At 35.8% G+C, this 13,873-nt stretch overlaps 1 protein-coding gene across 2 annotated transcripts in view; it reads left to right on the forward strand.

Moving 5' to 3' along the window:
- LOC142344124 (protein polybromo-1-like) overlaps positions 1-13,873 on the forward strand; it is a 104,708-nt gene that overhangs the window by 19,601 nt on the left and 71,234 nt on the right. The window contains exons 8-13 of one of the 2 annotated variants that reach the window (XM_075395634.1): positions 3,511-3,676; positions 5,360-5,528; positions 5,881-6,240; positions 6,448-6,595; positions 9,287-9,361; positions 9,620-10,470. In XM_075395634.1, the coding sequence (XP_075251749.1) occupies positions 3,511-3,676; positions 5,360-5,528; positions 5,881-6,240; positions 6,448-6,595; positions 9,287-9,361; positions 9,620-10,470 (1,769 nt within the window). The remainder of the gene's footprint in view (positions 1-3,510; positions 3,677-5,359; positions 5,529-5,880; positions 6,241-6,447; positions 6,596-9,286; positions 9,362-9,619; positions 10,471-13,873) is intronic. The other variant, XM_075395644.1, reaches the window with a different exon arrangement.

Genomic DNA, 13,873 nt, shown 5'->3' on the forward strand with positions numbered 1-13,873 from the left:
TGAAACTTCTCATACTGATTTCCAATTAGACTGAAAAGTATGATTGAACAAGTTTTTAGTATCCGAGGGCATATTATCGCGTGTTGAACTTTTTGGGAAGTTCTTTTTTTCATTAAATATATTAAAGAGATTATTGCAGAACAATATGTGCTGCGACTGAGATGGAATTTTTGAAATACTCTTAAGGAGCAGTTTATGAGCTAGGCAATCTAAAATGAACAAAGTCAGTGTAGAAAAATGAAGTCAAAAGCGGTTGCGAATTAAACCCATGGAGCCCAATTTCATATGCCCGGTATTTGACTTCCAATTAGTCTAATTTTCCAAATGTAATGTTTATCAATATCTGCCGTAAGCCTCTCAATGGCTATTATTTAGTGTCTTTCTTTTGCACATTTCAAAGAATTTGAATTGTTTTGGTGTGCTGTTTTTTATAAAGATCTGTTCACACTTTCTTGAGATTTTCTCGTCAATGAGAAGTTCAATTAGAGTGGTGATTTTAGCCACGCTGGTTTAGTAAGAGGAGCGAAAGTAGAGCAGTCAAATTGGTATTTTTTCAAAGTGCCTTTTGAAGTGAATTGAGAGATTGACATTAAACAGATTATCAGTTTTGAGAGCGAATTTTTTTTCACGTGCGGCAATTTGGCTTCTGTTTTCGCTGTTTTTTTTTTCATTTTCAGGAACAATACTTTTAAGAGCCAATACTTATTTCTAATACTGCATCGTTGTATTTGTTTGAACCCCCAAAAGGCAGCCAATTGTTTTCATAGACTTTAACAATTTTTATAGCCGCCGTCAGCCTCTCAAACGGCTATTACTTAGGTGCTCTTTCTTTTTTTTTCATTCGATTTGCCTTTGGATGACATTTTTCGTTTAACATAAGTCACGACTTTCACTTTTGACTTCTGACTTACGTCACTCGTTGTTTTAACTGAACGGTTTTTTAATCCATGAATTATGCATTTCATTTGATGAATTACGCAAGATTGCGAATACAGTCAAGGTCATAAGAGCAAAATCAATAGAGACGGGATAAACCGATAAAGCCCGGTCATTAAGTCATTGAGAATAAGGTTATCAAAGTTCATTAGAGTGTTTGCTAGCTGACATTATTAATAAGCTGATTGGCTTTCAGTTAAGAAGCTGAAATAAGTGTAGTTTTGGAATCCAACGGCAGCTGTACGCCTAATTAGAACACTTTTTGATACTATAAAAAATAGCCAAAAATTGGTCAATATATCTCTTCTTTTTGTCTTTTCCTGTTTCAATCCTGATATGCATCAAGCGCGTCAACGGCGGCTATTTTTCGGCAATCTGCGGGCTGTCTTGTCTTAATCAAACAAAAGTTTTTCATTCTACTTTTTTTTTCTTTTCTGTTGGTTTGTTATTTAATCTTTTAAAAAAAATTAGCTATTTTTATTTTGATTTTTTCTTTTTTGAGTTCTTTTTTGTACTTTCACTTGAGTCCCGTTATGGAAAGCTCTCAGTGGATCTTTTAATTTCCATATATATATATATATATATATATATATATATATATATATTCTTAAGTGTTTTTGTCTCAATTAGTTTTAACTACTCTGCAAAGGCAGGTTTGAATGAGTTTGACAATACTTCTTTTCCAATTTTTTTTTGGATTATGACCGTTTTTTGTATTTTTTTTTTTTGTCGATTAATCGCAAAATTGATAGCTCTTATTTCTTCCAATCAGCCATAATTGGATTTATTTAACGTTTAGATTTTTGTTTCTTTTCGCCAGTTTGCTATTTTTGATTCTTTTTGCCCTCATCTGTTACGACTATTTTGAGCTTTTGATTGGTGCCATCATTTAATGCTACCTTTGTTGCGTGTTTCCCGCTCCTTTTGATCACGTTTTTTGTTATACATAATTCACGATTTTCACATTTGATTTCTGGCTTACCTCACTCAGTGTTTCAACTGAATGGACTCTAAATTCTTTCGCGCATTGAATTATGCAATGTGGCAGATATCGTCAAAGTCAAAAAATCAGAATCAAAAGAGATGATAAACGTATAAAGCCTGGTAATTAAGTCTTCCAGTTAAGTTATCAAAGTTCATTAGAGCGATTGCTAGCTGATATTAGTATTAAATTTAATACCCTACATTATACAAACTGAAGTAAGCATAGCTTTAGAACCTATTTGAATTTGCGCACTGAATTAGAACAATTTTTGAAACAAATTTTGTCAATTTCTATCTCTTCTTTTTTGTTTTTCTGTTTTCATCCCGATGTGCGTCTAGCGCGTTAACGACGGCTATTTTCTGGCAATCTACCGGCTAAGTTACATTTTTCTATTGATAGATAATGGATTAGATGTTGAAGAATTTCATTTTTAGTTGCTTGTATCTATGACATTGATGCCGCCTTATTTTACGAAAAATATTTGTAAAAATCTTTTTTTCCAAATGTTTTGTTCTTTTTTATTATATCTGCAGTGGTTTTTTACATACTTGATGTTTGCTGTCTATACGTTCATTGTAAAAGTGCTTTGAATTTGAGGTTGATGGGATTAATAACTTCGGTTCAACACTTTCTAAAAGAAATTGTATACAAATGTTTTTTCCATTATTACAGGGCTCCGTTTACTTCCGCGGAGGTTTTTGTTTTTGTTTTTCATCGGAGGTTGATTTTTTAAGGAGTCTGATATTGTGGACTTTAGTTGCTTCAATTCTCTGAATGGTAAGTCAGGACTGGTCCTGCTGTTTTTTAATTTCGCTTTACCTTTTGGTCAGGTTTTTCGATTTACATGAGTCAGGATTTTCACGTGTTTCATTACCTACCTCAGTCACTGTTTCAACTGATTGGGTTTTAAATTATTCCACGCATTGAATTACGCATTAAAGTGGATATTGTTAATGTAAAAGAAAAATCAATAGAAACCGGATATACCGATAAAGTCCTGTCATTAAGTCATAGAACATTATGTTATCAAAGTTCATTAGAGCAATCGCTAGCGGCCATTAGTATTAAGCTTACTGGCTTTCAGTTTATAAGCTGAATCAAGTATAGTTTTAGAATCTACCTGAAACTGCATACTGAATTAGAACACTTTTTGAAACCTAGGAAAAAAGTTGGTCAATTTTTATCTCTTTTTTCTTTTTCTGTTTCAATGCAGATGCGCGTCAACGGTGGCTTTTCTGGCAATCTGCCGGCTATGTTTGTATTGATAGTAATTCCTGTATCTTTTCATTAAAATGCAGGAGTGTGCCTAAATACAAAATCCAATCATAATGGCACGATTTTGGGATTTTTTGTTTCAATCCTAATCGGGCTCATGGGAACCGATGGCGACTATTTTCCGTCAATCTGCCAATCATGTTTTGAATATAATTTTTTCAGTGGTCTAATTTGAATGACGGTTTCTTCAGTTCATAAAATATCGAAATAATAAAGTCAAATTGAGAAAAATTTCAGCTGTTTGTCTTTTGTTGACTTTCGGTTGTTTGACGATCCGTTTGAACATTTATGGAACATGTTTTGTGATTGTGAAGGTGGTGGCAAAGTGGAGGATGATTCTATGGCCGAAGATGTTGACGACGAGGAGCATGGCATTGGAGTGTCTCCATACTGGGCACTCTGGACATGTGTCATCACCCCCGTCAATCCAGTCACTGGAATCAAACTTTGCAAACAGTTTAAACTCCTCCCTAATAAAAAGTGAGTGAGGCGGCTTTCTTGCGCTGTAAACTATAAAAAGAAAAAAGAATTCAATGTAGTCTTAATTATGGTTCGTTCACCTATTAATTAATAGCCGCAAAACGATAGCTGGGCTATTATTGGCCTTCTCTTGGTTTTTTTACAATTCAAAGAAATTGAATTGAATTGGGGTGCTGCCTTTTTTTAAGATCTGTTCACACATTTTCATGATTTTTGAAGTCAAATTGGAGTAGTGATTTTGATCACGCCAAAACAGGAAGTGGAGCGAAAATGCGAGTGGTTTTGCGACGTGAAATTGTTTCACTCTTATTTTAAAATGGAGTGAGAAAATGTTGTTTGAACAAAAAATTTGCTTCCTCGCTAGTAGTTTTTTTGCTCACATGCGGCATTTTGACACTGATTTTTTGCTCACATGCGGCATTTTGACATTGATTTTCGTTTTTTTTTTATTTTGGATCTTAACATTTCATGGTTTTTCTAATCCAATCATTGTCCTGTGTAGGTCTGGTTTTTTGTTTAGTCAATGAATATTCTTTGAAATGTATGTCAGGACTTGTCCTGCTATGTTTTTTAATTGCTTTTGAACGAAGTTCATGGCAATTATTTGTAAAGGGGTTTGTCTTTTTTATACAATTTTTTCGCTTGACCATTATGCGCTTTTCTTCTAGAACATTCTTTAACTTCTCAAGTGACTTTTTCACGTTTTCGTTCTTCATTTTTGAGTGATCCTCAGGTGATTTGTTTCACGCTTTCGTTCTTCATTTTTGAGTGGTCTATGTTGCTCTCACTCCGAAGTAAAGCTTGTTGCTAATATAAAACCGTTTGAAGCATATCTGCAAGAAGTGACTGATAGCCGAGTGGGCAGTGCATCTGGTTCAGGATAGGGAGGTCTATGGTTCGAAGCTTGGTGGGGTCGAATCATTTTCTACCTGCCTGTCGTTCGAGAGCAGTTCTTCCGACATTAGTCGGTTTGTTTTATTTCGTCTTCAAGATTTTTATTAAGACCATATGACGTCACAACCACTTCCAATCTGCTTTTTATTCATTCGTTCGTGAAATTTCAACTGAATTGCGTGCGCGACGTCATTTTTCACTCTTAGTGGAGCTAGTTTTTTTGTTCATTCGCGTGATTAAAATTTTGTCACACGTGACTTACCTCACTCTCAAAAATTATTTCCTTATTTGAAATTGGCCTTTCTTTTAATCCAAGAGATAAGGTCGAGCAAATGTTTGTCACTCTAATTGAAGGGGTTTTAAAAGCAGCTAATTGAAGCCCAAAAACTTTAACAGATTTTAAATCAAAGTATAACATATCAGCCTTCAATAAAAAGGCGAATTTTTTGGTCTGTCTTTTTTACTGTTTTTTAGACTGCAGATCTACGAAGCTATTGCGGCTATTTTCTGGCAATCTGCCAGCTATGTTGTTATTATAGCTAAGGCAGTACTTCTATGTTTTTCAAGCTAAATTTTAACAACACGCCTGTTGAAGAGAACAGACTATTACTGCCTTTGAACCATAGATTTGGTTTGATTTAAGAAGTTTTCCTTTATCTCATGTCCATAATCGTTTTGTAATCATAGCCAGTATTCAACTCTTAACCACACAAAATGAAAAGGGTAGTTTGAGTGAGTGAAACGAAAATGAACGAATCATAATACAAGTGTGTTGTTTGATTGGTGTAGAGTATATCCAGACTATTACACGGAGATTAAGCGTCCCATGTCTCTCGCAAGAATCAAGAGCAAGATCAAAAAGAGCAGATACAGAGACTTGAACCACTGCTTCGATGACTTCCGTCTCATGTTCAACAACTGCTTAAAGTACAACAGAGTTGACTCCCAAATATATAGGGTTAGTTTATACAGTACACTGCATGCTTTAATTGCAGATGGTTCAATTGTTCCTTTTTTAACCTCAAAAATTTATTGTGTAATTGGGGAGGAAATATTTTTCTGATGAAATATTTTTGCTTGTTTTCTCTTTAACTGATAGTTTTAAATTTGTTTGACTGATAATCTGAACTCAATTCCTAAAATTACTAAGATTTAAAAGATTTGGTAAATTGGGCGTCTTTGGTTTGACTGCTCGGTTTGACATGTGAACGGATAGAGACAAAAGATATGAAAATAGCATTGAACGATGCTAAGAGGGAAATTTGGAAAATACTGGTTACTACTTTGAGACTCTAAATTTTGGATCTCAGGACGCAGAGTTTCTTCTGGACGCAGTAACTCAGAGAAAAGCTGACATCGACTTCAAAGGAGTTGACAGTGAGGAGTTTGTGTCTAACAAGAGGAAACCAGGACGCAAACCAGGCACCAAACTCATCCCACTGGGACCAGACGGAACTCCTTGTCCAGAACTGAAAACTGACTTGGATCAACTGAGAAAGCGATTGAGAAGTTTGTATAATGTGATAGCGAAACACAGTGAGCCTAATGGTCGTGAAACTGCTGAGATGTTTATGCAGCTGCCTAGTAAAGAGAAATACCCTGTTTACTACGAGTACATCAAGAACCCAATAGACCTCAAAATGATTGACAGGAAGATCCGTTGCAATGAGGTAACTTCTCTCGAATATTTTCGTCATGAATCTTCTCCGATTCGTGAGAATTAAAAATTTTAAGGAGAACAATAGTTCATTATCCGGAAAAAATTGTTTATTATCCGGACTGATGACGATTTTGTTAAGCAGATTGCACACCTTCTCAGAGTTGTTTTGACTTAAAGCAATTTAGCTGTGTGTTTTTGTAACATTTTGTGTTTTCAGTACAATTCAGAGGAGGAGTTCATGAATGATTTCTGCACGATGTTCTCCAATGCGAGGGATTTCAACGAAGAGGGCTCTCAGATCCACAACGATGCCATACGTCTTGAAGCACTCTTGAAGGAGAAAAAGGCCTCTTTCACGCCCATGGGTAGGTGTCGCGTCTCTTCTTTTTGCGTTAAGAGATCTGTTTAATAGCCTCCGTCAGCATCTCAACGGCTATTAATTAGGCACTCTCCTTAGACTCGAAGAGGAGTATTGATTTTCGTAGGTTTTTTTTACGGGAAATTCTTTGTTCAGACGGCGATTTGACTTAAAAGCGAAAGTAAAATTGCCGTGTGAACTAATTTCTTCTGAGCGAAAGAAGTTTTTTGATCATGCGCTTCGATCATTGAATGACTTTTCGACTTTGGAAAGTGTTTTTGAGAGAATAGTGCATATAGGTAGCTCTTATTGACCATTTTTCGTCCATTTGACTCAATTGTTTTGCTTATAATTTGTTTTTTAATAGCCGCGAAGCGATAGCGGCTATTATTGAGACATCGTGGTTTTTTACCATCCAAAGGATTTGGATTGTATTGGTGTGCTGTCTTTTCTGATAGCCGCACAGCTATAGCTTGGGCTATTATTGGCCTTCTCTTGGTTTTTTTGTTTTGTCGTCGCGATTTTGGTTAAGACCATATGGCGTCACAACCACTTCAAATCTGCTTTTTGTTCTTTCGTTCATGCAATTTCAACTGAAGTGCGTGCGTGACGCCATTTTTCGCTCTTAGTGGAGCGAGTTTTTTGTTCATTCGCGTGATTAAATTTTTGGTCACACGTGACTTACCTCACTCTCAAAATGACTTACTTTGAAATTGACTTCTATTTACTTTAATTCAAAGAGATAAGGTCAAATTGGTGTGTCACTCTAAATGAAGGTTATTTGAGAGCAGCTAATAGAGGCAGCAAAAACATAGATTTTTAAGCAACTTATAACATATCAGCCTTCAATGAATACGATTTTTTGGTTCGTCTTTCACTGTTTTTTTGAGACTGCAGATCTACGAAGCTGTTGCGGCTATTTTCTGGCAATCTGCCATTTATGTTAAAAGATCTGTTCACGCTCTTTCCGGTTTTTTCGCGTCAGTGAGAAGTCAAATTAGAGTGGTGATTTTAGTCACCCTGAAGTACTAAAGGGAGCGAAAATCAGAGTAGGTTTAATGTGTGATTTTAAGGTGGAGTCAGAAATTGGTGTTTCAACAAATTTTCGGTTTTTGAGAGGCAGTTTTTTTCACGTGCGGTATTTTGATTTCTGTTTTCAGAGTTTCTTTTCCTTGAGTGCTCTTAGTATGATACATAAGTGTTCTAATTGCGCCTAATAGAAATTGCTAGAATTCATCAAGGGGCAGTTGAAACTTTTTGTGACCTGAACACTTTTTTGTCAAAAACAGTAAAGAATAATTGAGTTTACCCACTTTCTAAAATAATATCTGTTGTCTAATCACTTAGTATCATCATGGACAGGTCTCATTGGTTGATAATGAAGCGCAAAATAACCTAATTTATGGTTCTAAAAAATATTTTCAATTCTTAGCTATTGTTTTCTCTTACTGATAGGCCGCCAGTTTTTAAAACTTTTAGTGAATTTTCGGGTTTTGCAAATATTTATTGAGCTTGTTGCTGTCTTCTCATTTAACCCCATTAATGACAGATATCATCGGTTGATAATGAGAAACGGCTGAATTTAATTAGTAGAGTGACTTCATAAAGTCGTTTTTTGATTTTTGTCTTTAAAGTGTATCTGATTTTTTAATAGCCGCACAGCGATAGCTGGGGCTATTATGGGCCTTCTCTTGGTTCTTTTTATTTCGTCGTCATGATTTTTGTTACAACCATATGACGTCACAGCCACTTTTTGTTCATTCGTTCATGCAATTTCAACTGAATTGCATGTGTGACGTCATCTTTCGCTCTTAGTGGAGCGAGTTTTTTTGTTCATGCGCGTGATTAAATTTTTGGTCACACTTGACTTACCTCACTCTCAAAATGACTTCCTCACTTTAAAATTGACTTTCATTTAAGAGATAAAGTTTGTTGCTAAAATGAAAGCGATTGTGAGCGAAAGAGTCAAAGCCTTTGTAGCGTACTTGTTACGATATAAAACTTATTCTTGAGGTTGTGGGGTAAAACTCTTCCGGAGTCAGCTTTTTTGCGACCATGAAAATAACTTCTAAGCTACTCCCCTATAATATAATTTGCCCAGCTTCTCGTTCATCCGACGTTAGTTGGTTTAGGTTTGTTTTTATTTTCTTGTCTTGTCAAAGGAAAGTCTTATTGACCATCTAATGCTCTATTATTTCTTTTAGGGGTGTGAGTTTTTTAATTGCTCTCAAACGGAGTATGCAGCAACTATATTGGCTGTTGGCAATTTTTATGCGGTTTTTCATTGCCTCACACCCTTTCAATTAAGAGAATTGAGAAAAATTCGCTCAGTCGTTAGTCGGTTATGTTTACTAATTTTTACGCAAACATCAATTTTTTCGAACAGTATGTGAAATTGAAGTTTTGTATCTCTCATTTGTTAGGCAATGAAGTCAAAAATGTGAATCAGCAAATGCACATTATCGAGCCTCCTTATTTTATAAACAATCATTTTTTCTGGTCATGTTGCAATCGGCGTCATGTTAGTCAATGGCTGTTATTTTCCGGTAATGTGCCGGGTATATTCACCATTTCTTCAGTACTTTTCTCAGTAGCTGCAAGCGGTGATACCGATGATGTTACTAAGATTTTAGGCAAATGTATCTGCTAGGCTAAAAATGGTGAAATGAAGAGGTTGATTTGGTTCTCTTACTTTTAGAACAGCCTGTGAAACCAGCAAAATCCGTTGCACGTGGTCGTGCCAAACTAGGTGGCTCAAAACTTTCTGTTCCACGTATGAGTACTCTCTTTCTTTTCCTTCTTCATGCTTTCTGACTGTGTTCATGTTAAACTGTTGTACTGTTTCCAATCATAAATCCCATCCTTTGCTAAATCATATGAAACAAACTACGGCTTAATATGTGAAACTTTTCAGCTGTAATCAAAACTGAGCCAGAATATAATCAAGATATGTTGCTGAACAGTAATGTCAACGAAACTGTACCATGTCAAAAACAGGAAAGACAGTGTCAAAAGGTTACTCCGTTTTTAGCTAAGAAGAGAATCAATTTTGGAATGGCCTCAGTACGTCCAGGGTACGGGCCCAGCAGTTCATCGCAGTCAAACGGTAACAGCAACGGAGCTGATCAAAATCAATCCTTCAGTTCGCCTAACCCACATCACGTGATTGCAAACACAGATTTCATGGCTAATAGGGCGCCTTTGAGTCCTATTGTGAATCCTGTATCAAACAGTGGGGATTGTCCCACTCTGGTTCTGCCGAGTCCGTCCATGTTCAACCAAAACAGCAACGCTTCAACTTCCTCAGTGACTCCTGGACATTACCCGACTACTTCACAACAGAGTGTTGAGACGGCAAGTCCGGCTTCCCAGCCCATGAATACACCCTGCAGCACTACGTCAGCTATAAACGCCATTGTCACAACTACAGTCGATAAAATCGCCTTTTCAAACCCTATGCAGAGAAAGTTGTTCACACTGTACGAAGCTGTCAAGATGAAAAGATCGCCTCGAACGGGTCGTGAGTTGTACGAACCATTCTACAGGCTTCCAACGCGAAATGATATGCCAGAGTATTACAAAATTATCACGAAGCCCATTGACATGCAGAAAATTTATCAGAAAATGTCGAGTAACGGCTATGAGGACTTGAACGAATTAGTTGACGACTTCGTTCTAATGTTTAATAACGCGTGCAAGTTCAACGAACCTGGTTCAAGGATCTACAAAGATGCAATTTTGCTGATGAGAGTTCTGATTGAGAAGAAACACGAGTTGACCTCAGATGGAAGCTGTTCGAATGACAATGCCAAAGTGCCAGTTGTGTCTGAAGTTGTGAATATGATGCTGCAGCGAGTCTTCTTGTTCACTGTCAATAAAGAGGTAGGATCACTAATTCTTGCCAAACTAATTCGTTTAACTTGTATCTTTCTAGCACCTTTATCGACTGACTTCTGTAGATGAATGTTGTACTTTCTCTAATGGGCATCTTAGTTGAGATGTTGGGGAAAACGGGATTGTGATTAATAGCCGCCATAAACTTTTTAGGCGCTCTCATTTTAAGAAAAAATCAATGAATTTGAAATGTACTGGATTTGAAATGTATTGGGGCGCTGTCCTTTATTTACGACTGGAAGAGGAGTATTGGAGATTTCTGCAATATCAAAACTTTATGCACCCAAAAATGTTTTCAGATGTACACCCGCTTTGATTAAAATTTGGCGGCGATAACTTTCCTTTTCCAACTCTTTTCTGTATCTGATTCTATCTGTGTTTTACGGCACGCAAGTCTATTTCGCAGCTATTCCAGCAGTCTGCCGGCTATATTTAGTTCTAGCGACTTGTGCTGCTATTTGTTTTATTAATAACCGCCCTCATCTTCTCAGCCGGCTATTATAGCGCTCCTATTTTTTTTTACTTCGTCGAATAAAAAATGTTTCGCTTTACCTCATTTTGCCGCTTTTTCAACATTGTGCGTGATATCTTTTTGACTTCTCTAGGCTAGTTTCTCTCTTCTCTCATTCTGCTAAAAGTGATTTTGAACATCAGTTGCTCAGCAAAGCAATTCAAAATGATCAGAATCACTATAAAAAATTGAAGTCAGAAGTAGAAACGGGATAAACCCATAAAGCCCAATTTTAGATGCCTGCTATTTGAACGTCGTTCCTGTAAGTCTTAGTTACTATCTCTAATGCTTATTGGTATTGATAGTAGCCCCTGTAGCCTCTCTCTAAGAAACAGAAGTACGTTATTTGCAACTACGAAATGCCATCAAAATAAATCGGACTTAAAAATGTTTTTGTACAAAAATCTTTTTTTCAATATCTTCTTTTCTTTCAATCCCAATCATGCTTATTGGAATCAACGGAGGCTATTTTCCGGCAATCTGCCGGGTATGTTATATAGTTTTTTTGGGTAATAGCCGCAAAGCGATAGCTGAAGCCATTTTTGACTTTCTCTTGGTTTTTTTTATGACTCGAAGTGGAGTTTTGGTTTTCTCGAGGTTTTTTCCCGGAAGTACTTACTCTTCGTTCAGACGGCGTTTTTAGGAATAGCGAAAGTGAATAGAATTGCCGTGTGAACTGATTGTTTCTGAGCGAGAGAAGGTATTGGATCATGCGCTGCGTTCAATGAATGATGACTTTCCTACTACGAAAAGTGTTTTTTGACAGAATATCGCATATAAATAGCCGTTTTTAGGCGTTTTTCATCCAATTGGCCTTGTTGTTCTTGTAATTTGTTCATTTTTGGAGAAATGATTTTGCTCCTTGCTTTATTAGTATGTAAAGCTCTGGAATTGATATCACAGTGTTTTTGAGAGCCTAATATTGTGCTCCAAGTTCAAAATTGGCACAGTATTCTCAAGTTATTTTTAGCTTTTTAAAATAATTTTTTTTCAACCCCTTTCAAGAGGATTTTTTTCAAAAATTAGTGTATGGTACAACATACTTCTGGTAATTCGGGTGTTGAATGCCTTGTTATAAGCTGATGTAATTTAATGAAATCTTAAGACAATCCGATGCTGGCTGGATCCGAAACTGGCTTTTTGCCAGTTTGTTTTAAGATTTTTCTTTGTATTTTGGTTTTAAACTAAAAAAGCTTTTTTTTGCATTACATTACCTTCAGGGTTTTTATTTTCATTTTCTTTTGAATTTTTTTTGGCGTTAAGTCAATTCAGTCAAGGTTTTTTTCTTAATTGCGGTTTGAAAAAAAAATGTTTTTTTTTTTCAAATTACTTTGATGTTCCGAATCTGGTTTTTTGTTTTGACTTATTTTATCTGTTCAGGAGGAGGCCAATTTGATTTTTAAGCCTCGAATGCTAAATTGTAAAATGCATGTTTTTTTGCTGCACTTTCGTTCTGTTTGGGTTCTATTTTCCGAAAATCAGGAAGTAGTCTTTTATGTTTTTGCAATGTGTCCATATATTTAAGATTCTAGCGAGTATCATTATCCTTCGCCTAAGAGCTATGGTTTCGTTTCATTCGATCTGTTTTTATTAGTTGTTGAAAAAGTAATGATTTTATCCTTTTCCGTATATTTTCTTTGTTTCGGTTCGCAATTGATTTCATTTAAAACAAGTGATCAGAGGAAATTCTTGAATTCCATCTCGAAATTTTGATGTAATAATGTTTGCTCTGAATATTGATAAGTCATCGTTTGGGTACTGGGTTTCTAACGGTTTTGTGCCTTTGATTATTCTTTTTCTGTCTTTTATTGATTAATTTTTTTGCATTTTTTGAACTCAACTTGTATGATATCTGCAGCAGGAGATAATTATATCTTATTTTTTGTCTTACTTGCATTGATTGCAGTACAAAAAATTTGAGTCCCATTTCTAAGTTTTTTCAATATACTTTAAGTATTTTAAATCTAGTTTCTAGAAATGTGATTGACCTTATGCTTTCACAATGTGTTTTTTGGGTCGCACAGTTGAATGCGCCTATCTTGCGAGTTCTATCTTGGGTTGCTTCATAGCAGTTCTTGAGAACTGTCTGTTTTTGAGCTTAACAGTAGTTGACCAACACGATCTAAAAGTTTTCGCCATCTTTCAATCTAACCAATTGTGTTGATTAATATAAATTTTTGCAAAAGAGTTCAGTGTGTTTATTAATTTGAAGTTATGCGGTATCAAGATTTCAGTGGTTTTTCTGTCAGAACTATGTCTTCTGTTATAAATGTCTTCTGAATGATGAGGTAATTTTTAAAAATTTTACTTGCTCTAATGTCAATGCTCAATTCTTTCTCGTGGTGACAGCTGTCTAAATCTTTTATTTTTTTTCTGTTTCATTTCTGGTGAAGTAAATAGTTATTGTTTTAAGTCAAAAGATAATGGTTTCAGTTGCATTTGCGGTTTTCTTTGTAAAGTTTTCGACTATTTGAGTCGCTTCTGGAATTCCTCGGCTAGGTTTTGTTTCCTCAAGGTTTTTTTACGACCATATGACGACACAATCACTTCAAATCTCTTTTTTGTTCATGCAATTTCACTTGAATTGCGTGCGTGACGTCGTTTTTCACTCTTAATGGAAAGAGTTGTTTGTTCATTCGCGTGATTAAGTTTTTATCGCACGTGACTTACCTCACTCTCAAAAATGACGTCCTCACTGATGTTGATTTTTCTTTACTTTAATTCAATGAGATGAGGTCAAGCGAGTGCTTGTGACTTCAACTGAAGGAATTTGAGTGCAGCAATTATAGAAGCAGCAATTAATTAAACAGATTCTTAATCAAAATATAACATCTCAGCATTTTAAAAAAGCAAGTTTTTTTGGTCTGTTTCTTTTACTAT

This window comes from Convolutriloba macropyga, chromosome 1 (assembly GCF_964194025.1).
Source record: "Convolutriloba macropyga chromosome 1, txConMacr16.3, whole genome shotgun sequence".
Taxonomy (NCBI): domain Eukaryota; kingdom Metazoa; phylum Xenacoelomorpha; order Acoela; family Convolutidae; genus Convolutriloba; species Convolutriloba macropyga.